The sequence below is a fragment of the Ascaphus truei genome, chromosome 4 (genome assembly GCF_040206685.1).
Source record: "Ascaphus truei isolate aAscTru1 chromosome 4, aAscTru1.hap1, whole genome shotgun sequence".
Taxonomy (NCBI): domain Eukaryota; kingdom Metazoa; phylum Chordata; class Amphibia; order Anura; family Ascaphidae; genus Ascaphus; species Ascaphus truei.
The window spans coordinates 388,735,465-388,760,456 of NC_134486.1; the positions used below are offsets into that span (position 1 = coordinate 388,735,465).

The 24,992-nt window shown below is 42.4% G+C and overlaps 1 protein-coding gene across 2 annotated transcripts in view; it reads right to left on the reverse strand.

Annotated features, from left to right (window-relative positions):
• Positions 1 to 400: 400 nt before the first annotated feature.
• Positions 401 to 24,992, reverse strand: part of RUNX2 (RUNX family transcription factor 2) — a 132,634-nt gene continuing 108,042 nt past the window's right edge. For both annotated transcript variants that reach the window (XM_075598550.1, XM_075598549.1), the window contains 2 exons: positions 14,177 to 14,338; positions 401 to 6,990 (listed from right to left, as the gene is read on the reverse strand). In XM_075598550.1, the coding sequence (XP_075454665.1) occupies positions 6,515 to 6,990; positions 14,177 to 14,338 (638 nt within the window). In that variant the 3' untranslated portion in view covers positions 401 to 6,514. The remainder of the gene's footprint in view (positions 6,991 to 14,176; positions 14,339 to 24,992) is intronic.

The window sequence follows — 24,992 nt, forward strand, 5'->3', positions numbered from 1 at the left end:
ACGTGGAACACAGCACTTAGGATTTTACAGACACAGTCCGTGTCCAGATGAGTTTACAATTGATGTTTTTGGTGCCTGAGACACGGGGAGATAAAGTGGCTTGCCAAGAACACAAGGAGCTGACACCGGAATTTGAACCAGGCTCCCTTGATTTAGACTCAGTGTCATTGTTTACTGAGTAAGAGGTTTTCCTGACTGAGCAGCTCCCCTCCTCCCCCCTCCTTTAAAAAATCCATGAAATGTTGTGCTCAAAAAGCATATTCTTACTTGCTCATCTGACTCACTTTATACACCAATTACAAAATATCTTACTAATTATCTTAACAATTAAACAACGTGTCAGACTAAATAACAACACACAAGACTTATCAAAAAGCGATTTATTGGAAATGACGTTTAAACTTCCATTTATAATAATAATCAGTTGTAGAGCAAAACAATTCCATTTACAGACGCAAAATAAAATACAAAAAAAAAGTCCCTTTCAAATGAGAGTAAACGCTTCCACAGAGACTCTGAGACAAAGCAAAATGTATTTAAACAGTATGTGCATGAGAAGCATAGGAGAAATCAGCAACGGGGGGGGGGGGGGGGGAAGCTTGTATTTACACAAAATGCTAGAAGTCGAAATATTTTGTTTTAGAAGAAATGGAAGAATGGAAAGCGTTTAAACTATGGAATGTCACTTAAGTACCTAGAGAATACAAATATGGTAAAAAAAAAATATGTTTCTGGCTGATATATTTCAAAATACGGCATTCAAAGAAAAGTCCTTTTGTAAACTTGAAGTAACCATATATTTAAAATGTCTGCATAGACAAAACGTGAGATTGTACCGCGCAATAAAGGAAAACAATAGCAAATGTAGGTCTTTAGGTGGCAGGGCGTCGCTGGTGTTCCACTCCTAACCAGTCTGTGAATAAATATTGCTTTAGGTAATATCGTTATTGGAATGTTATGTTGTTACAGTGCTCACGTCTTGGGTACTAACTGCTTCCTGAGAACTGGTGCAGTAAGTGTAATATTACTGGCAATCTCATTTAGATCACGACACCAGGTGGTATGGTTATGACTGACAATAATATCCAAGGAAAACAATGTGCGGATAAAGCACACATGTAAATATTCAAGGTAAGAAAGGCTATACTCTTTTGAACTGGGAATAATGGATAGCAGCCAACATACTCCTGAATGAGGAAACTATGCAAAACAGAGATATATGAAAGAGATTTGCAAACACTCATGCAAAATGCCAAAATTATTTGGCTTCATAGAACTTTATAGTTATTCTAGTTTATTTTTTTGCTCTTCTCCAGCCTTGGGACTTCAGTGTCCTCTAGGCTAGTTCTACGTCTCCTATGGTACAGGCATTGATTTCAACAGCCTTAGGTGGATCCAGAATTCTAAAGGCCATTCATGGGAACGAATTAAGGCTGTTTCATATTTATTTGTCTTTCTTTGAATCAACAACATAATCCAATTCAGTAGACAGAGTAGTGCAGGAGACCAGAGTGTGAATGAATTTAAATTACCAGGGTGTTCCTCAAGTCAAACATGTCAAATGCAAATATTTGAGAGTCATTTATTAAGATGCGGTAGTGTTGATCCGGCACCACCGCACAAAAACTCCCATTGACTTGATTGGTAGATTAACACAATCGCACCTTAATGAATTACCGGGTTTATGCAGACAGGCTCACCACCAGCATTCCCAGGGCCCGGGACAGACGTCTGCACCTGGGCCCACCGAGTTTTTGAGTTTGGGGGTGGCGAGTAGGTGCTGAGCGGTTGTTTGAGCTGGGTGAGGTCCTCACAATCAGCTTGGTTCACTTTGGTGGGCCCAACAGAGAAAGGGACCTGGCCAATCCTGGAAGTTGCATCCGACTATCGGTCGGGCCCAAATTCCGAGTTCGGTCGGCCAGGCCCCCCTTCGCCACTAGGCAGCCCCGTACCTGATGGCAGCCCTCTACAGTATATTACCTAATGATACACGCTTGCTCAATTAACCAGATTGCTGTAAAGAGGCTACGGGTAGCAATAACGTTGGCTACACCTGTATTTAAGTGGATGGGTTTTACATTTAGTAGATATGAGTTTAAGTGCATCACATAGCTTTCTTCCTTTTTCAAGGATCACCCAGAAGCTTTTGGCTGGTGCATGAAGAAGCTCACACAGCCGATCCTGGGTTGATGCTATACAGTGAGATGCTTATTATTACTGTTTCATCAATTTTTAGCTTGGACTTAGGGGGAAATTCTACATACTCCGAAGCGGCTGTTCGGTCAGTATATCTATATCTTTATTATTATCAGCCCCATATCCTGTGCCTTTGATTATTATTCTCGTCTATTCTGAATATATACATTATATGGATCCGGCGCTAGAGTGCATATACCACTAAACTTTTTTCTATATACTCCGAAGTGGCTGTTCGGGCAAGTTTCACCTGAAAATCTTCGTTGAAGTCTAAGGGGATTCTCGGACAAATACAGCCAGAACAGCCGCTTCTGCAGATATAGAATTACACCCTTGGTCTCTGTATTGTATATCGATAAGCAGGTTATAAACTAGAAACAATCATTTCACAATACAAAGGCATGAGCTTTTTCCAATTAAGTAATTTAGGGGCATATTTACTAAGCAGTGCTATTCCATAGGACCCTTTCGAGTGGAAAGATGCCATATGGCCTACTTACTTGTATTCTGGAATAGCACTGTTTAGTAAAAATGGGCCTTGAAGTTATAATATGTCGAAGACTGAGCATGTAACAAACATTTAAATATTGCCGTTGACACCTGCAAATGTATTAAATAATCAGAATGTTAAGGGTGATGGTCAAAAATATGGGTAAAGAGCTTGTATTGCTAAGTGGAAATAATTACGGATTTGCTCAGTTGGAGGGCCGTTCTCAGGGCACCTACAAAAAAAAAAGCCAGCTGCAAATTCATGTAAGTGTCTTATCTTTTTCATATATCTGATATAGTGACAGGCAAATATTCACTCTCTAACACATTTAGGACATAGGTTCTCAAACAATATTAGGGTTTGAATTAAGTTTTCAATGTTATGGGCTTACAACATAATAAGGGTTGATATGGATATTATTGACATAGTTCATCTTTTTAATAACAAAGAGATCAGCTGAGAATTGCTATTTAATACCCCGTCATTCTCTATAAAAGAGCAGATTTGGCAGGGGAAGGCACGTGCTTTGTTATTACAGACTAAGGTCCTTATTCTATATAACTGCCATAAGCGCCGATTCAGCACTATGGCGTGGAAAGCCCAAATGACTTCAATGGAGTTTCCATGCGACAGCGCCATTTACTTGGATGGAGTTTCCGTGTGATAACGCCAATTTACCTGGATGGCAGATTGGCGCGATCACACTTTGTAGTACAAGTCCCAAAGTACTCAACTTTTAACGTCTGAAAACATTTCTTTGGGGTTTGCTGCCTGCAGCCAATTGAAGATTATTTTAACACAACAGCAATACGAAAAAGGTTGCTCCATAGTAAAAAGAAAAGAAAAATAAGTCTGTCTGTGTAATAAAAAAAACACAATGCACATAGAAAGTACAGTACCTTATATTAAAAAAGCAACAGCTTGCACTGGCAGTAACATTTTCTACTGTATTTAAAAAAATGAAATGTGTATCCTGACACGGTTTGTTTTTTTAAGTGCTGTTAAAATCAATAAACGTACATAAAAAAAAGAATGGACAGTGGTATGCTTCAAGCTACCACAAAGAAATAAATATTATTAATAACAGCTTTCAATGCATCACACTTTTTTTTTTAACAACATATTCATAAGGGCCTTTAGAAGGCAAAGACTTATATTTAAGGCACGAGTTCATGCAGAGTGCACAATGTTTCATGAAACAGGGATTGGTCGGGCAATCTGCTTCTTCAATTACTCAACCCAAATTCAACTTCGATTTTGATCAGTTTTAGCTGCATAGTTTTACTTCTACCTACTCAAAGCAGAATTTGTGTGGCACTTAAGACACACACGGGGCACATGTCGTAAGTCTGCCAATTTGGAGCGTTGATCAAAGACAGGTGCAAATTGTGATACTTTGCTCCACTTGCCAGTGAACACATGTGGACATCAACATTCACAAATATTTGTCCAGCCGTTGGCAAGTCATTACGCATTAGAGATCTGCCCTCTTCGCTTGCAGCAGAAAGTGGCTCTGGCTCAGGTGGGTTGTTAAATGTGGGCCGCATTGGATACATTTGCAGAAAACCCTCGAAAATGTTTCTATAGACACCAACGCCAGAATGAAGAAATCTTTAGCAAAACTTTCTTGAAAACGCCAACGTGTTTCCAGAAAAAGCAAAGCGTTTTGTAGATCGAGTTGCCACAGATTTTCACATCATCACCGGGGACTCGTTATAGGGCGGGTAAGGGGACTGGTCACAGGTGGAGTTAGGGCAGGAAATAGTCAAGGCAATGGGATCTTTCTATAAAAAGTTATGTTGTGTCAAGTCGTGAGCTTTCGTTAACCTTTGTCCTAAGACAAGGGCTCTCAACTCCTGTCCTCAACACCCCCCCAAGAGTCAAGTTTGAAGGATATCCCTGCTTCAGCACAGGTATATCCTTAAAACCTGACCACTTGGGGGGGTCTTGAGGACTGGAGTTGAGCCCCCCTGTCCTAAGAGATCAGGGCAAAATGCAAGATTAACAAGCTTTAAGGAGTTGACACAGATTAACATGTTTGCTCTGTGTTTTGGTGCAAATTGCCCCGTCTTGATACATATCCCCTGTGGTGAATTAATCGGGGAACAGGAGGTATGTCCTTGCCGTCCCCAAATGTCGTGTACGTCAGTGCTAATACATACGCAACAGTAAGCGTGTATGCCAGTCCTTCAGAAATGTCCACTTTCTGATCCCTGAACATCGTGTTAAAAGGCTGATCCCCTTCCGAGCAATAATACAACGGTAAGGCAGAAGCTAGGAGTGAGGAAGTGCAACAGACAGGTAAACAAATAACAGGGGTAACAGTGCATTTTCAAATGTACAGGCTATCACCAAACATAATAGTACCTATGGCTTCAAGGTTGGGTGGATAGCGCGTATTTTTTTTCCTCTCCATCTGGTGCTACTTTACAACTGCCATTCCCTCTGTTTGTTCTGTACACCCCTAGCTATAATGCACATTTTAAGGACATTTGCTCATTTAAAAGCAAAGTTGTTTTTTTTTACATACAAAATATGGCCACTCGTCTGCTTGCTGTATAGCAGTGCAATTATTTGTGCTTTTTTAAAAAAAAAACGTGAACAGCTATTTCGTACCAACAAATAGTGCAGTGAGGTCACTCGCCAACATTTCACACTCGCTTGGCTGTGAATATGGCGCTATGTCATTTCTTAGCCACTCTGGGGGCCTGCGATGCATTGGGGATCAATCTGCTGCAGGTTCCTTCAGCATTGAAGGGGTTAGTAGGCAACACAACAATAAGAAACCCTTTACACAAACTTCATGTGAAACGTACATGGTATCCTTTGGAATGGAAGCATTTTTTTTTAAACCAATTTAAACCTGGATATATAGTGGAATGTTAGTCAAAGTTTATGGAACATTTAAGTCTGTGACATTGAAAACAAAAAAAACAAAAAAATGTATGTTTAGGGACCTGTCAACACATAAAAAAAAACACTTGAGGGTCCAAATATCATTAAATAATTATAAATTAAAACGTAAAAGTATGATCAACCTTGGCAAAAGAAAAGAAAAAAAAAAGAAATCCTCCAATTTTATACATACTGATAATTTAAAAATAGAAACAGCCAAACAAAACAACATAAAATTCATACCCCTAGAGCTAATATTGCTACCTTCTTTTTGCATAGACAAAATATTTTTTTTATGATTGCATTTTTGGTTTTTGGCATAAAAGCAAACACAAAAAAAAAAAAAGAGTACATGCTGTTCTGCAGGTGTACCGTGCAGTCCACATTGTATACCAAAAGAATATAGAGTTAAGCCTCTAAAGAACAACAAGGATTTGGTAACACGAGGAAAGCATATTGTGCAGTTTTTTTTCTTCTTCTTCAATCAGATAACAGTCACTCTCCAAGAGTTCCCTTTTACTTGAAATAAGTCCGATTTATCAACTTGCTCTGCACCGCTCCAGCTCAGCGGCTGGAAACTGCAGCTTGGCAACGCAAAGAGCGAGTCTCATTCGTCTCCTACTTTCCCTGCCTGACAAAAGTCATTTAAGTACGTAGCAACCGTTTCAATGAGAAAATCTTCTTTGGGATGAACAAGTCCGACATAAATATTATTCGAGGGAAGGCGTTGAAGGCCACGTGTGCTTTTAACCATCTCGTTTTTCCACGCGGCTGCGTACTTTTTGCCAGTTCTGTTGCATCCTGGTATAAGAATCTTTATCGGTTGCGCTTAAAAAAATGACAAAGTTTATAAAACCTACAAAAAAAGGCACTTCCGTATTACTGGAATAATCTTGTCTCGTACGTTATTTGGTCGCGGGAAACAATATGTTATCAATAAGGCCTCCATACAGATTCATCCATTCGGCCACTAGAATTCAAAACAGTAGGGGAACTGCTGTGGCTCCCGTCTGCATCCACGCCGTCATTCTGATTGCCCAAGTTGGGGTTCAGCAACGTGCTGCCATTGGCGGTCGTGCAAGCTGGAAGCATTCTGGAAGGCGATCTGTCCCCACCAGGCACCATGGGGAATTGGTATGATCCGGATGATGTACCATAGTAAAGATAGGGAGTGCTGCTGGTTTGGAACGGTCCACTTTGGTTTTGGGAGGAGCCTGGATAAGGTGGCGGCAGGTAAGTGTGATAGTGAGTGGTTGCAGACATACCCAAAGACATCCCTGAGGTGACAGGAGGAGTGTAAGTGAATGTTGCAGGGTAGTGCATTCGTGGGTTAGAAAAACGACTCTCGGTTAGGGAGGAAATACTCGTAAACTGCCTCGGATCTGAAAATGGGCCCAGCTCGGAGGCACCTAAAAAACAAACAAAAAGAAAATCAATGTGGCTTTTCCAAATGCTTACATTTTTATAATGCAAAGAACGCTGAAGAATTTCAATTACACCAAAGCTATCTCATATCCAAGAAAAGCCCCAAGCCCACACACACACACACACACACACACACACACACACACACACACACACACACACACACACACACACGCACCTATATACATTTTCTATATCCATGTCAAACAAAAAAGTAAGCCATTCAAACTGTCAAGGAAAACATACTCAAAATGGCAATATTCACACACAGCTACAGCTAAACTAAAACACACCTTTTTTTTCTACAGATGATTTTGTATGTTATTGGGCAGAAACTACAAACAATTAAAATTCCATGTGGTTCCATTTATCTTGTTGCAAAAGTCTCATTAAGAGCCCAAACTTGGCAGCGATCCCAAGCAGCCTGCACTGCTTTTCAATGGGCTTTTCTTCTCTCTCCTCCCGCTGTACCTGTTCAAGTCTCATGGGTTATGTACAGCGGCGGCACACGTGGCACGGCTCAGCCCTGCATATGGTTAGGGACGCCAGGCTATGACAGTTGCCATTCATTTTATAATTACTAGCCCACAGATGTGGTTTGCCGGGAATAATAGGAGCTAGTTTCTACCAGGTTTTAAACCTTTTGGTCTTTGACTCCTAATTATGATGCTGTGGGGTCATTCTAACTCCTCGTCAGCATGTCCGGCTAGGTAGGGATTATATAATCATGTCACAAATAATAATTGTATTCATTTGATAGATTACACACAGCTATTTGCCAACATTTCTTTAGTCAGTTTGCATTATTTTATATTAACTGAGCAACTTATGCCTAAACTCTGCCATATACACTAGGATAGCGGTAGCCAACTCTAGTCCTCAAGGGCTACCAACAGGTCAGGTTGTCTGGCTATCCCTGCTTCAGTCTTGACTGAGCCACTGACAGCCACCTGCGCTGAAGCAGGGATATTCTGAAAGCCTGACCTGCTGGTAGCCCTTGAGGACGGGAGTTGGCCACCCCTGCACCCTGAGAAAGGTTGCTTGACTGCATGCTGCCTTCATGCTGTTTTTGCCTCAGCTCTAGGTCATGTGGCCAGTGCGATGTGCAGAAGGTGCCCGATTAATCCCTTCGCTTGGGCAGATAAATGGCAGAACCAATGAGGAGCCTTTAGTATGAGCCTTTAGTGTGAGCACAAAGTGGCCCACCGAGCTCTCATATAGTGTTGGTTAAGGGGTCTTTTGTGTTCACACAGATTATATCATGCAGAGCATATAACATGTTACTGACAATATAATCGGTTGTCGTGCTACTTTTAGAGGTGCACCCCCATTGATGCAAAGGCTAACGTGCAATATGGAGAGAAGCGGGGTTATGCACAGTGAGGGATGCATTACTTTCCCTGAACGTGAAGGGGAGTTATTCATTATTCAATGGAGACCAAAAGGAAATGTGTTGTAGGCGCAGACAGAATATAATTGGGTTAGAAACAAAAAGCAATAGACTGAATAGAGCAGGGGAGGGCAACTCCAGTCCTCAATGGACACCAACAGGTCAGGTTTTCAGGATATCCCTGCTTCAGCACAGCTGACTCAGCCACTTGTGCTGAAGCAGGGATATTCTGAAAACCTGACCTGTTAGTGGTCCTTGAGGACTGATGTTGACCACCCCTGGAATAGCGGTGCAGAGAAATAGAGTTGATCAATATGTATTTATATGTTTGCTTCTTTCTTTGTTTTAGGATTGGTGTTATTGAACTGGCTAAGATAACATTTAGCAGGGCCAAGCAATGCTGCATAAACGACACGTCCTATACTGTCAGAAGGAGCAGGGGGAAAGGAGTAGTTTAGCGGAGATGGCACTGCCCTTGTAACTGATACCCCCTTGTTCGTCGTATCCCAGTGTTAGCTCTTCTTGGGACCTTGGGCATGTCACTGTATCTCTCTGTGCCTGAGGCACCCAAAATGACTTTATAAATTCTTATAGGGGCTCATTGTGCTGTCAAAACTCAAGTCCTGGGCCCCCGGAAAACCGTCAGTGGCCCTGACTGGAGTTGGCTATCCCAAGGGCAGTCCCACCAAGGATCAAACTGGTGGCAGTGATATATGTCATAGGACAGGGGTGCCCAATGCTACATCCAATTGACAAAACATATGGTAAAAAGTATAAAGTTTAAATACTTCAATAATAATATTTACTTGGTTATTTAGTTAAACCCTTTGGCCAAATCGTCATAAGCCTGCATACCAACGTCAAGGCATAACCAAAAATGCAGGTCCTAACACTAAACTGTGAACTATATGTGATAGGTTTAGTTTCCCTGTGCTCTTCTTAGAAAGTAGTTATAATGCCATCGCTAGCTAAACAGTTCCAAGTGCAGGACAATAATTATTTTATAAGTCTTTCAAAGGGCCAATTCTATAAAAAAAATATTTATTTTTCACATGGCACAAGAAAGTATAGATAACTGAAACTTTATTTAAAAAAAGCCAGTTATCATTGTTTAAAAAAGACATAAATATCTTGCCTGCTATGTCTGATTGCCTCTTCATCTGACATTATACGTAATCTTCACAGGATCAACAAGTATTCTTTATAGGTGCCAGAGCACTTTTCAGACCACGAAACCTCCACATTGAGCCCATACATTATCATAACCCGGCTTTTCACCCTCTCAGGTTTTACATTTTACTTCCAATTTTCTACAGAACTCCATGTCCTGCAGCGTTTCAGCTGCTCCCTTCATTCCCATCGCCAGAGTTTGATAGCAACCCACATTCCCATGGGAGCCTTGCAATAGCTTTGAACACTCTACTCACTACACTGCAGTGACACGGGGGCCCTTCTGCACTGTCTTATGGTTTCACATTTGTTTGTTCATCAATTTTGATTTTGGGGCAATTTTTTAAAGCTGTTTGTCATATACTTCTGCTGTATTTTTTTTTAGCCAGGGCTGAACAGAGGACGCTGGAAAAATAAGCCAACAAGAAAAGGCCCCTTTCTTCCTATCTATGCACGGCATATTACTAATACTGTATTAAGTAGTTCTCTGCAGGACTAATAGAGCAGCATTTGTTTTCAACGTTTCATGCACTGACGAGCTCAGCCCACGGAGAGATGAGGAGCCCGTGTCTGTTGATAGAAAATGATTGCAGACATTCGCAGATTAAATATTTGTTTTACAGAATGACTTCGATTGCACATTGTCACAAGACACGGGCAGTTCTCACGGAGCAGCTCAGTAAGAAAAATAAAGCCGTGTCGGGAGGTGCCAGGCCTCTCTCTGCAGTGGAAGGTAGTGGGGGTGTAGAAACGTGTTTTATCTGCGGGACCAGTCTGTGAAAATGTTGAAGGTGTGATCGCCTCCCCTCATCGTGTGTTTCTGTTCACATGGTAAAATAAATTAAAGTATTACGTATCTGTTTTTTTTTATTTGAAAGAATTCACAATTCTTTCATTGAAATATGGTGGCTTCTGTTCTAGCTGTGCTTTGCGCCGGAATGCACAGGGCTATTGGGAGTAGGACAATGTGTTAAGAATGTCGACCTACAAGCAACGAAGGTTAAAATGATATGTTAGAACAGGGGTGCTCAACTCCAGTCCTCAAGCCTCTCCCCCCTCCCCACCCCCCCCGCCAAACAGGTCAGGTTTTCAGGATATCCCTGCTTCAGCACAGGTGGCTCAATCAGTCGCAGCTTCAACACAGGTGGCTCAATCAGTCTCTGCTTCTGCACAGGTGGCTCAATCAGTCCCTGCTTCAGCACAGATGACTCAGAGGCTCAATTGAACCACCAGTGCTGATGCTGGGATATCCTCAAAACCTGACCTGTTGGGGGGGCTGGAGCACTGGAGTTGAGCTCCCCTGGGCTAGAAGATTTCTGGACTTGAAACCACTAAAATAAACAGGACATATGTGGCAAGGGTTAAATGAATTCCACCTTAAATGGAGGTGCTTCATAGGTGTGGGGAAGTTGTTAGACTAAAGAGGAATATTCTATATCCTTAACTGTTTACGCTTAAATGCTTAATAGTCAAAGGCAATGAGATTTTACGTTTTCTTTTTTAAATTAAAAACTTCCCTCTATATGGAATACTGCACCGACACACTTTATTCGAGCAAATACCAGGTATGTACCTGGCAGATACCTGGAATGCGCCACTCCTAACCTCTGACAAGCCCCGTTGCATTTGCCTTCCCAGCCTGGGTTCATGCCTGGCTGATGGGCGGCTGATCTGTTAAATGATAATGATTAGGATTTAATAGGCTGCAATGCTTCGCGTGTCTACCAGATGGCATAAATTCATGAATTGTAATGCAGTTTATATATATATACTGTGCAGTATTGCAGCCAGCTAGAATAAAATGCTTCAATCCCTGCCTGGAAAATACCTCAATGCACTCGGGCAGAAAACAGTCACAAACCTCAATACACCCGGGTATACCCGAATTCGTGGGACTAGCCAAGCTCGAATAAAGTGTGTCGCCAGTGTAATTATGCTTTCGATGGCTGAGCCTTCACTGTAAAAAGCCATACAACCATATGACAATCAAACCAGGTGAGGGACTGGAAAAGGACTTCAATAAATGAAAGCCCCTACCCTCCAAAATACTGTACTGTGTTTTGGACCCTAACAAATTGCTTACATTGCTCATGCGGTAGCACCATCTTTCTTTATGCAATGGATTCCGGGGGAGGAGAAAGTGCCAGCATCCTTTTTAAATGTACAAAATTAAGAAAAGGTCCCGTGCCTGTACTCATTAAGGGCCATATTTACTAAGCGATGCTATTCTGTAAGACACCTTCACTCGAATGACCTGCAAGGTGTCTTCTGTTTCAGGAAGTTATCGTATGGTTAATATACTGTACATTCTTCATAAGAACCGATGGTGTGCATGTAATGCCCGTGTGTCATATGGTTCTCTATCCCACAAAGAGTGTAGTGAGCCTCATGCTGGCAGAATGTTCTGTCACACTAAGTGGTGCTCCTAATGAGTGAGCCTCATGCTGGCAGAATGTTCTGTCACACTAAGTGGTGCTCCTAATGAGTGAGCCTCATGCTGGCAGAATGTTCTGTCATACTAAGTTGTGCTCCTAATGAGTGAGACTGTGCAGGCCCAGGCATTTGTTTGGGACGCGCAACTGGCACATAAAATGGTGCTCGACATTTTCCGTTCATGCCCCATGACCATATCTTCTTCAAACAGGACACTTCTCATTATGCGGAAATCAGCAGGGGTTCCTTGACAGATTGATTAGGAACTGCAAAAACTGGAAAGAGGACTCGCTTTGAAACCAGATCTACTAGAACAAAAGCCAGTCCCCAGGCAGCTGCCTCTTCCAAGAGGCCACACACATCGCCGCTGCAGACATGTGACTCCTCTGTCACATCCTGGAGTCATTTCCAGCTTGTGCGTGAGTGTGTTTTCCGCTCCGAAAGGACGAGATATATTGTGAAGGGGACATATGGAAACACTTTCAGTGAATCCGTTTCCATGAAATTCAGAAACGATCCAAGTGGCTTCAGATGTGGTTACGAGCCTGAGATAAGACCCCAAACAAGCACATACGACAAGCCCGCCCTCTCTGCCTTTGTCTCCGCGTCATAAAGACAAAGCAAAAAAGAAAGACAGAAAAAGCTAATGATTTATGGCTACCAGAATAAAAAGAAAAGAAAAGAAACTTCGCAAAGCAGTAAGCTAGCACCTGCCACTCAGGGATTTATCAGTGCTGTGTAGAAGTACTGAAAAGAAATGAATATAAGAGCTGTTTGTTATTTGATAACATGTGTGATTAATAAGGGGCTTTTTAACAATAATTTATAATTTTGATCAAATTGTGAAAAGTAAATCTCCCAAGTCAGGCTGTGGGAGACCTGCACGTTTTACTCATAAGCCGAGCTTGTTTTTGATAAGGCAGGTTTAAAATGCTATACTGTACATGGATGCCCATGTGATTCATGGTCTTTTCCAGTGTATTGAGTGCACAAAGCTTCTGCATTTTTCATCTGGGATCAAGGGGGACTTAGGACTGTCATGATATAAACTTCCCTAATCGCCATTTCAAATATAAGAGGATTTAAGCTGTGCTGTCCTTAAAGGCGTCATGTGTTCTATTTCGTGTAACTACTAAACAATGCCACATGCACTGCAGCTCTTTTGATAGGTGGGTGGAATGGGCCATGTAGTGTATCTATATGACAACTGTGAGCCAATCAGGGGGACTGAGCCAATGAAACTTGAGCATTCTCTACCCCCTATTGTGAATGAATGAAATTAAAGAAAGAGGAATTCTACAAGAAAGAAAGAAAAAGAAAGATATTGAAGCCAGTGGGAGTTGTGTCTTGGTATCTTCTTGATGTTCAGTGCAGTGGTAAGAATCGATGATTTGATGCCCGCACAGCTTAAGGAAATATAACACACAGGCTTGGGAAGAGCTGGGTGTGACTGTCTCAATTAGAACACCCACACGCATCAACATACTTAGTGTAAATGAATAGAGTGGAAAGCAATGCCTACATAACTGAACAACAATGATAATAATAATAACAGCATGTTCTTGTATAGCGCTCCTAGTTTTACGTGGAGCTTTACAGAGACATTTTGCAGGCACAGGTCCCTGCCCCGCGGAGCTTACAATCTATGGTTTTGGTGCCTGAGGCACAGGGAGATAAAGTGACTTGCCCAAGTTCACAAGGAGCCGCCACTGGGAATTGAACCAGGTTCCCCTGCGTCAAACTCAGTGCCAGTCAGTGTCTTCAATCACTGAGCCGCTCATTCTCCTAGCCCAATGTGACTGCCTAGCCCGCTCTTCCTGCACACATGAACAAGTTGGATAGCAGGAGGGAAGTAGAGGAATGTTAGATGCTCTGCAGATCTTGTTGACCTATTAGGATATCAGAAATCCTTTTGGAAGCAGAGCCTTAATCAACGTGCCTTTTCATAAACTGTTGCTTTGTGACTTATGTGAAGCCCATTTGTGCCACGTTTAACTAACGTACGTGAAATGCTTCCTTTTAGTAATGCAAAACCAGCACACGCTGTGGAAAATGCTATATGAATGAGAACTAAGCCAATATGCCGTAAACGGCTTAGTTATAAATGTTTGAAACATGACACAGATGGCACTAGGCATATGTGTACAACCAGTGTTAAGTACAAGTGTGGTCATTACCTGAGAGGCGTCTGGGCACATCGGTGATGGCTGGAAGCCCTGTGGCGCGGGTGGAGGACAATGGAGTTGTGGAATGAATGGATGGAGATGTCATCTGGCTCAAGTAGGCTGGATATGACTGGTCATAAGACCATGGAGGGGATGACTGTGTCTGCCTGGGGTCTAAAAACCAGAAAAAAATAAGATTTACAGATGCCAGCAACTTTAGCAAGAAAGACTCCCCCAGTCTACCCACGTTCTATAAAGGAGACCTTCACCAAGCCTTCCTGACATTAACAGCATAGCAATGATTAAAGGGGCATTCCTGCCTAGTAGACCAAACAGTTTACCAATGTAGTCAGCATCTTTCAAAGATGTAACAACTCTGCCTTAGGAAATTAATCTTTACGCCAAGAACACAACTATTCTCTTTTTTTTACTTGTCATATTTTGTCCCACGTCCATCACTGTTTGGCTGCTGTTAGTGTCATATTGTAAAAACCTTCTGAAGCATCTGCGAGCCAGTTTACAATATTATCCTAAAATACTTCATCTTTATTTTAGTAAGGAAGCTGCAAACCACCTAGATTTATCCTACTGTCCTGCTTTCCTGTGCTAGTGTTCTCCTTTCGTTCTAAGTGGGATTTTGTCTTTAACGCCCACTAGAATATTTAGTTTTCATCTAAAAGATATAAAATGACAAAAAAGGTGTACATACAGTACCATAACAGCAGTGTTTCCCTCTCCCAAAGACCCCTCCCCCTTCCCATGCTTTTATTATCTACAACCCCCCTGCCCCGCAATCCCCCTAATTAAAAAAAAAATGTTTATAACTTGTAAATGTACGATGTTCCTTCCTTCTGTAATGTTGTATTATATCTCTGAAAACCCAAATAAACTTTGTTAATAATAATAAGAAAAACAGTTGGGTAGCAATAAAAAAATATATATTGGTGCTCTTGCCTGTTAGCATTGCCAAATACTTCATTATCCAATTTCAGCATTCAGCAGAAGCGCTTTCAGCAGAGCAAAGTCACTCCAAGAGGAAAAATACCTTTAATCCTATTAACAACTGTCCAAGAAATGTCATAGATTGGACTGAAGCCTGTTATTGCCTACGACCTCCCTGACTTCCACACGAGTCCAGTAGTTCTCTGGGCAACTGTGGAAGGATCAGACGCCTTCTGAATGACTAAAGCAGACCTCATTAGGCTGACCCATAAATCGCTGGATTGGTTTTCTCTGTGTCTAACCGCTTTCATGAATTGGTGCACAGTGGACCGTGCAGTTCAGATTTCCTTCGGGTAAAAATGTTAGGAAATAAAAATGAAATAAAGCAAACAATATGACTTGTGGAAAATACACGGTGATCCCCGCCTGCCAAATCAGTAATGGAGCACCACCCATACAGCCTTGGAAAAACCAAGAACAGAAGAAATGAGTGCTCACCAATGTGATGTTCAGACTGCTCACCAATGTGATGTTCAGACTGCTCACCAATGTGATGTTCAGACTGCTCACCAATGTGATGTTCAGACTGCTCACCAATGTGATGTTCAGACTGCTCACCAATGTGATGTTCAGACTGCTCACCAATGTGATGTTCAGACTGCTCACCAATGTGATGTTCAGACTGCTCACCAATGTGATGTTCAGACTGCTCACCAATGTGATGTTCAGACTGCTCACCAATGTGATGTTCAGACTGCAAATAGTGAGTCGGTGCAAAAATACAGAATTTTTTTTTAATTCTTATTATCTCTATACGGATAATAAACAGATATACCAATCCACCCCTAAGCTGACCCCTGCAATTCAATCCCCTTTGTATCATTGTGATGACACTTGATACTTAATCACTGTACCTCAAAGTTAACATGTGTAAACCATAGCTCATATATGTGTTTCCTCCTAAACCTGGTCCAATGTCCCCTTTCTCCATCATCACAACAAACTCAGCAACCTTCTGCTCAGTCACCAAAGCACGTTGCATAGATTTGCCTTTTGACTTCCCCGTCTCCATTTTCAGTTTATTAATGCTCCGGCTAAAATGTGTTTATTCTTCCCCCATAACAGTGTTAAGATCCGGCCATTTCCATGCCCTTATTCTCTCCTGTTTTGACTTCTGTAACCTACAGATAACAGGTCTTCTTTCTTCACAACTTTCTCCCTTGCAATCTATCCACAATGCTACAGAGATTTGTCCACGCTTACTGTTTTCGATGCCGGACCGCACTGCAGCCACATGCGATCGCGGCCCCCGAAAACAGTAAGCGGCCCGGGAGGATTAACCCTGTGGGGGTTCATGCTTCTGAATGAGACCTCTCAGCGTTAATCCTTTTGGGCCATCTGCTTGGAGAGAAAACAGACACTCGCCTTTTAGATGAGCTGCGCATCCATCTCCCCGTTTGAAGCCGTCTCCCTGTCTGGAGCCATGTCCCCCACAGCACTGGTAAGATGCAGGGCTGTAACAGTATTTCCATCCCCCCAGATGACATAGATGCCCTTATATGGGTCTCTACATCATGGGGGGGGGACCTATATGAACGTATTCGGTCATCTACATAATTAAGAGCTCTGGTCAGGACACGTAACACTGTTCAGCCCCCTTGATGATGTAGTTGACCGAATATGGTCATATAGGCCCCCCGTGATGGACATAGAGACCCATATAAGGGCATCTATGTCATCCAGGGGGAAGGAAGTAGCCTTGTATCTTACCTTCAGCACTGTGCGGACACGGCTGCAGATGGGTAGACGGATGCACAACTCAGCTAAAAAGGTGAGTATTGTTTTTCTCTACAAGTTGATCGCCCATCAAGCAGAGGATTAAGGCTGTGGGTCCCATTCAGAAGCATGGACTCCAGCAGAGTTAATCCTCTAGGGCCGCAAGACTCACAGTTTTTGGGGTCATGGATGGGCGGGGATTTTAACATGTTGGTCCACGGCCCCCAAAAACAGTGTGTCTGGACACATCTGTAGGTAGAATGAATTCACTTTCTCCCAGAACATCGCCTCCTCATCTCCCTAAATACCTCTCCTGTCTCCCCATCAAATTCCATGACCTAATGAGTTCTACTCCCCACATGTCTGCTCCTCCGTGCCTCTCAGCTTTGATTTCTCCCTGTACCCTTGCTCGTCTCTTGCACTCTGCTCCTCATTGTATATTTCCCACTTCTTCCACCTACTGCTCCCTTGCCCTTTCCTCGCTGCCCTCTATCCAGGGTACACCCCCTCCCAAGCATCTTCTATTACCACCTTCAATTACCACCTTCCAGTCCAATTAAACAATACACCTAATTCAAAAGCCTGTGCTTGTCTTACTGCACCCACACCCACCAGTGACACTTACCACCCATTGTGGTCACTCAGGCACTGCCACCCACTGCACTCACTACTTCCCTAGTGTCTCTGCCATTCTCCCAGCATATTGCCTACCTATAGTATAAGCTCTCTGGGGCACGCATGTTCTTTCCTCTTCCCTGATCTTACGCTTGTAGCACTTTCTGTACGATATATGTATTCGTTCGCTTATTTTGTAACACGCTGCGTGCATACTTGGCACTAAATAAATTAAACATACATACGGCTTGTTAGGTTTATTTGCTCTATAAAATCTTTAATACGGGAAAGGCTCTGTGTATATTTTGTCAGCAATTAAATCTTTGCTTCCAGGATCTACTGGAAATGGAATATGATGTTCCAGAAACTATTGGGGCTACTTAAAGATCACTGTGTGGAAACGCTAGGCATTTTGCAGCTGCAAAACAAGGCTGAAAATGCACTGTGGTTGCGAAATGACCGCCAGCTTATTTTGTGCCTAATTTTGTTGTCAAAAGCAGTGGTATTCCCCCCTCAGGAACTGAGGTACACATGGAACCCGCTATTGCAACGCATGGCGCAATGCAGCAGGATATGCAAACAGCACCAGCTCTTACATTTTAGTATCCCAGGTGAATGATATTTGGGATTCCAGGAAAGATTGCAACATTTTACATGGGGGAATGTCTGATCCTTAACAATAAGACTACACTGAGGTGTATTAGTTTACTGATGTTAAAAAAAAAAAAACAAGAGAGACTATCTTTAGCCTAAATGGCTGGTACCTGACAGAGACAATGGTATACTATATGCAGCTAGGAAGTACTGAGCAAATGATTTTAATGATTAATCCTCCTGCGGTAGATATTACAGTGTTGTTATGCAGGTGTGGGTTTGAAAGAAAAGTGCTGCTTATAGCAGGCACTTCACGTGTGTACAACTGAGCTTCCTGTACACGCTGAGCAAAGCGAGTTGGGAGGGGTGAGGCCTTCACTTGCATGCAAACAGCTTCTTCCTGTCTGTGCTGCAACCCGGGGTTTCACAGAGCTTCAAATACCAAATAGTGCAAGTTATCTTGTTCCAAATAGCTTGTGCTCTGACTTTGAAGATCAGCCCTTGTGCTGGTGTGCTGCACATGCTGAGGGACTTGAGGTTTCTTTTATCTCGCTGCTTACAGTATGTTTGCCGTTCTTTACAGCTAGGCAAGAAAACAAACTTAACTCATTCGTTGCCACAGACATCTTCCCGGTCTGGCACTGAACAAGTCAATTCTAAGTCATAAGACTATATTTACGAAAAATAGCGGTAAATTCAAATAAACACTGTGAGCCACTGTACACACTGCAAGCAACGGTGTACTCTCTCTCCCAAACTAACATTGTACTAAACGTCCTGAGCGCAGGCAGACTAAGGAGGGGGTTCTCAACTATAGTCCTCAAGCCCCTCCTCCCCCCCCCCCAACAGGACACGATTTAAGAATATCCCTGCTTCAGCGCAGGTGGCTAAATCAGTGGCTCGGTCAAAGAGCCTGCTTCAGCACAGGTGGCTCAATCAGTGGCTCAGTCAACTGAGCCACTGATTGAGCCACCTGTGCTGAAGCAGGGATATCCTGAAAACCTGACCTGTTGGGGGGGATCTTGAGGACTGGAAATGAGAACACCCAGGAATAAGGGTTTAAGGCAAGCATAATATATTTTATTGTACGGGATCTCCATTCGTCTAATGTTAGCGCCGTCCTTCGAGAAAAAAATGTCCCCGCAGGCAAGTGCGACATAGCAATGTATATTGTAACTATAATATACAAAACAAAGCTCAACCACATCATTTTTGAGGCATAACAAATGCGTTTCACAACTGAACATCATACAGTAAGTGTTTGTACTGATTAAATTCCGAAATACATACAAGAGTAAAATATTGGCATGGGGAATGGTAAACTTTTAATTGTCTTGTTTTTCCTTTTATTATATTTTCGTACGTGCATTCCAGCATTAGATAATATAACAATACCATTTATTTTTACATGCAGGTTCCCATTCCCAACCTCGCAAATGTCCATGTTCCCTTCAAATTCCGAGTCACGCATCGCTATCATTCCGAATGTGTCACCTTCCAACTCAGGCTTTAGAACCGAGCTTTAAATCCGAGTGAAATACGAGATAAAATGCAGAAAAGCCGCATCCTCTGACTCCATTTTTCTTTTTGATCACATTGTATTATAATTGTAATCCTTCTGTTTAAGTTATACACTGACATAACAATGTTGAGATGTTCCTTGAGGTAGCAAAATAGTAGCTATTATTAAACTTGCCACAATTATTTTTCTTAGTTATATATTCATCGCGTTAGGGAAACCGTTACTTTATCATTAGTTTTCTAATTGTTTTAATCGGCTTATACTGATTTCAGGCAGAATGATGTTACTTTAGCATGTCCTGCTTAGTTTGTGTTTTTTGTAAAGATGTAAAAGCAAAACCAAGGTTTAAAAAATAATGCCAAACCAAAACACGGAAGAAATAATTTGAGCAAAACCACGTTTAAAACCAAAACACAATTTTTTTTACAACCAAGACAGGAAGGGCCTAAGGGGCCTATTCACAAAGCAGTGATAAGTGGTTTAAAGGGTGATAAATGGCTTTATAGCTCGATACTGCCTACTCTGCTATGCACAAAGCAGTGATAACAGTGCAGTCTCGCGCTATAATGGTTTTTATCACCCATAAACAGTCAGAGAAAAAACTCGTAAGATAGGCCAAGAAATGGCAAACCGCCGGTTTTTGCCAGTAACAGCTATTCACAAAGCAGTGAAAGCCATCTTTTTTCACCAGCTAAAGGCTGGTGCAAAAGAGATTGAGACATGCATAAAAGAATAAACAAAAACAATTCTGCACAGTACTGATACCAGAGGCCGGTGGGGGCTTCTGGGTGGTCCCCACGGGTGTCATGGGGCCCCACGGGTGTCCGGAGGACCCACAGGGATCCGTGGGTACTCAGGTGGTCCCCGTGGGTGTCTTGGGGTCCCGTGGGGGTCCTCGGGTGGTCCCCGCGGGTGTCCAGTGGCCTCCAGGTGGTCCCGCGAGTGTCCGGGGGCCCTATGGGTGTCCAGGGGTCTGCGGGGTCCTCGCTGGCCTGCAGTACCAATCCTGTGCCGACAAAATTAAAAGTACAATACACTGCTTTAAACTCCCCCTACCCCTCCCCCAACACACAGCACAGTAATGGGCAAAATTATCCATATCTGGATAATAGTGCATTTGTCCATTTAAAATAAAACATCAACCAGCAGCATAAAGTAAATAAAACTTGCATTTATCCCTGCCAGCCTGCCAGGATGGAGGCCACCCTCATCACCGTCCTTCTCCTCCGTTGCCAGAAACAATGCAATCAGAAATATAATCTAATAGCCCCTAACCCCTTAATCACCTTAGAGGTTAGTAAACGCTATAGTATTTAATGGGTTAACCAACCCTCCCGGGTTAACCCACCCTCCTCCACTACATACCCACCCTACCCGAGGACACCAATCCCGCTACCCATTGATTGGCACAGTGTTAAAGCATGCCCATATAATAAGGGCATGCTTTAACACTATAGCAATAAATGGGGAAGCAAAAAAAAAAACAGGCCCAAAATAAAACACATTACATAGAAAAATAAAACCATTTCAAATGCCAATAAACCAATTAATTGGCACAGTGTTAAAGCATGCCCATATAATATGGGAATGATTTAACACTATGGCAGTCAATGGTCAACGTAAAAAATAAACAACCACCAACAATATCCAATTCAATCAAAACAATCACCAAATAAACAGCAATAAACAAGTAAACACAACAAAATTACCATCAATCCATAAAGCAACTACCAAATAAACACCAGAATTAACAATTAAAACACCAAAAAAACAGAAATAAACAATTGAAAACACAACAAAAAATGCCATAATTCAAAAATAAAACACAAAATAAATAGCAGAAATATTTAAAAGCAAAGAACCGAAATACGTCTCACCGCCTCTCAGCAGCTTCTCACCAACTTTTCCTGGCATGAGGATTTTGGGAGAAACTCGCCATTCTAGAACCGCGATTCGCCGCGATAAACTATTCACGGCTACTAGAATTGCACTAGTTTCAGGACCTGCCGATAAGTGGCTTATCGCTGGTCACACGGCTGAAAAATTTGGTGATTCATGCCTTTATCGCCCACTTATCGAGGCTTACACATTTTGGCCTATAAGTGCTCGATAATTGGCTTATCGACGCTTATAGCATAGGCCCCATAGTCGGACACAAATGCACTGATTTTATCACTGCTTTGTGAAAAGGCCCCTTAGTGTACTAAGCATCGCAAATGCAATTTTTGGCGGATTATTGACGCATGGAAATTGCACGTGTGTGTGTCAATGTACTAACCTAATTTTTGTCAATGAGTGACTTAAGTGTCAAAAACAGTTTCAGTCAAATATTTGGAACGCAGAGGAATGGAATTTGTTAAAAACAAAATGACAAGGTGTGTCAAACCTGTGTGAACCTGGCATAAACCTTAATAAGTCTATTTCCATTGTTAGCGCAGAACTATGGTGCTACTGTATGTATTAACCGAATGTATTGGACGCTGCCCAGATCTTTTATTGTACAGATCAATACAGGGGTGCGCAAACTGGCAGCGCACTTACAGAGGCCCCACGCTCTTCCCCAAGGCATTTAAATTAAATGCCGGGGGACCGCGCAAGGCCTCTGTAACTCACTTACCTTGATTCAGACGGCTTCGGGCGACGTGTGGCCATGGCAATGCAGCGTCAAATGACATCACATGACCCACAGCATCATTAGACATGTCGCCATGGCAATGCTGCATCATCACATGACTTGACATCACATGACCCGCAGCGTCATTTGACGCTTAATACAAGGTAAGGGGAGGCAGGCAGGGCAAAAAGTTTGTGCTTTAACAAATAGTGTTGCTAATAACTAATAATTCAGATTTATTAACACTAGTTCTAAATAAATAAAAATCTAATCATTTTAATTTAAATTGTATCATTAAACATGACGCATTGTGTCAAAATGAATTTCATACAACAAACCATATCTCATACCTATGAAGTCACATAACAACTTTGATACATACGGAGCAACTTTTATGACGGTTAGTACATAGGCTCGAAATTGTGTTTTTTTTTCTTTTTTTAACCAAAGAAAAACACCAGTGCAACTGCTCACACTTTACCCCGTGAGTCTCCCAGGACATAGTTACTACGTCATGTAGACGGACACGCCAGAGGCCCTATGACGTGCAGTGACTGCGTCATGCCAAACTGAGGGGTTTTTGTGCAGCTTAGATTGTTTCCTGCATTCCCATGGTGTGCAGGACGCAATCTGCAAAGCGAGGAGGAGGACGGATTCCTCTTCCGTTCCCTGCAAAATGGCCCCCGCTGTTACGGGACAGCTGTTGAAAGTGGTCACGTGACAGCACGCTGCTGAAGGAGCCGTGGCGCTCAGGTGCCATGACCCCTCCGGCACTCAAAGAGTTAATGATATACAAATGCTTTCAAATAATGGTAACAATATACAGTGCAATATTTTTTTATACTATCAATACCTGCGCATTAACTGCACCCACATCTTGCATACTGCTTACCTCAAACAGCTGGTTAATATTGAAGCCAAAGGCACCTTCTTACCATAGCACAGCCTTTGTTACTCAGTCATGCATTCCTTTATGCTTTTATACATTGCAATCGGAACAGGCATGATATGGAAATGCCCGGACCAAGCTGCATTGTATAAAGATTTTACATTTGGTTCCATATTATCCAGAACATACAAGAATGTCGAAAGAAAATCATTCACAAATTCTTGTCACAATCTGTCCCCGCACGAGTCCGAAAATCCAGAAAACAAAAAATCACCGATTCAAGCCCTGGCAAGATACACCGAAGTAGTCAAATTATCCAGCTCCCCAAAAACACCTCACTGATAGCTGTAAATAATGGAAGATATGAGATCATCTATCCTGTGACTGGAAAAAAATGATGTACAACCCCAATTCATGCACAGATTGTAGCTACAAAAATGTATAGAAGTAAAAAGTAACGGTTATAAAAAGACGATACTATATACAGTATATAGAAACAACACCCTAAACTCACCATGGAAGTTAGTGCACTCTACAGGCAAAGTTATTCCCAAATTAGCACACACAGGTTACACTAAAAAAATTATTACTTTGTTGCAACAAATTCACAAATCTATCTACTGTTGTTGCAAAATGAACACAAAAAACAATCAATCATTCAGTGTCCGAATTATTCACAGACTATCTAAGGAACCCTATAGTTATATTGTGAAATTTTGCGGAACCCCAACCCTCTCTAATATCGTGTCTGAGATCAGATGCATTGTAAGGAACCACAACCTTCTATAATAGCGTGTTGAGATCAGATGCATTCTAAGGAACCCCAACCCTCTCTAATATCGCGTCTGAGATCAGATGCATTGTAAGGAACCACAACCTTCTATAATAGCGTGTTGAGATCAGATGCATTGTAAGGAACCCCAACCCTCTCTAATAGCGCGCCTGAGATCAGATGCATTGTAAGGAACCCCAACCCTCTCTAATAGCGCGTCTGAGATCAGATGCATTGTAAGGAACCCCCACTCTCTCTAATAGGGCTCCTGAGATCCCCAACCCTTTCTAATAGGGCTTCTGAGATCAGATGCATTATAAGGAGCTACAATCTTCTATAAAAGCGTGTTGAGATCAGATGCATTGTAAGGAACCCCAACCCTCTCTAATAGCACACATAAGATCAGATGCATTGTAAATTCTTCTGTATTTGGTACAATTTTCAAATGACTTGAAAATTGCAGAGAACCTATTAGAGATGCCCAAGGGTTCCTAGGAACCTTTGTTGAAAAACACTGGACTATCATCTAAGCCACGTAATATTCACTTACAATAGATTAAAGGGCATGGAAAATACTTATAATACTCACAAGAAATACATATTTTATAAGAGATACATGTTGTGCTGTTATGTAATAATTGTTATTGAAGTGAAACTTCTTTAGTGGCACCTAGTCAGTTTTGATGGGACAAAACTGGAGACATGGAGACGAAAATGTGAAACGGAAATGACGTCACGTAATGGCCGCCGCTCCCCCCACACACCCGCAGTCACATGCGGAGGCGGCGATAGCCGCTGGCGCCACTCCTAACGACCACCGCTCCCCCCACACGGCTGCTGACATATGCGGCGGCGATAGGCGCCGCTCCTGACGGCCACCGTTCCCCCCACACGCCGCTGACATGCCGCGCATGCGCAGTAGTCATGGCGGCAGAAGAGGCCATTGGTGTGATGTAATTGTTGCCAGTAGAGACTGTTGGCTCATGCACACACAGACATGGGAGTTGGATGGATGCGCATGCGCAGATGTGACCGCCGGGTCCCTCATGCGCTAATGTGTCCAGCCAAGAAACTATCTGTGCGAGCATGCGCACAATCGGCTGT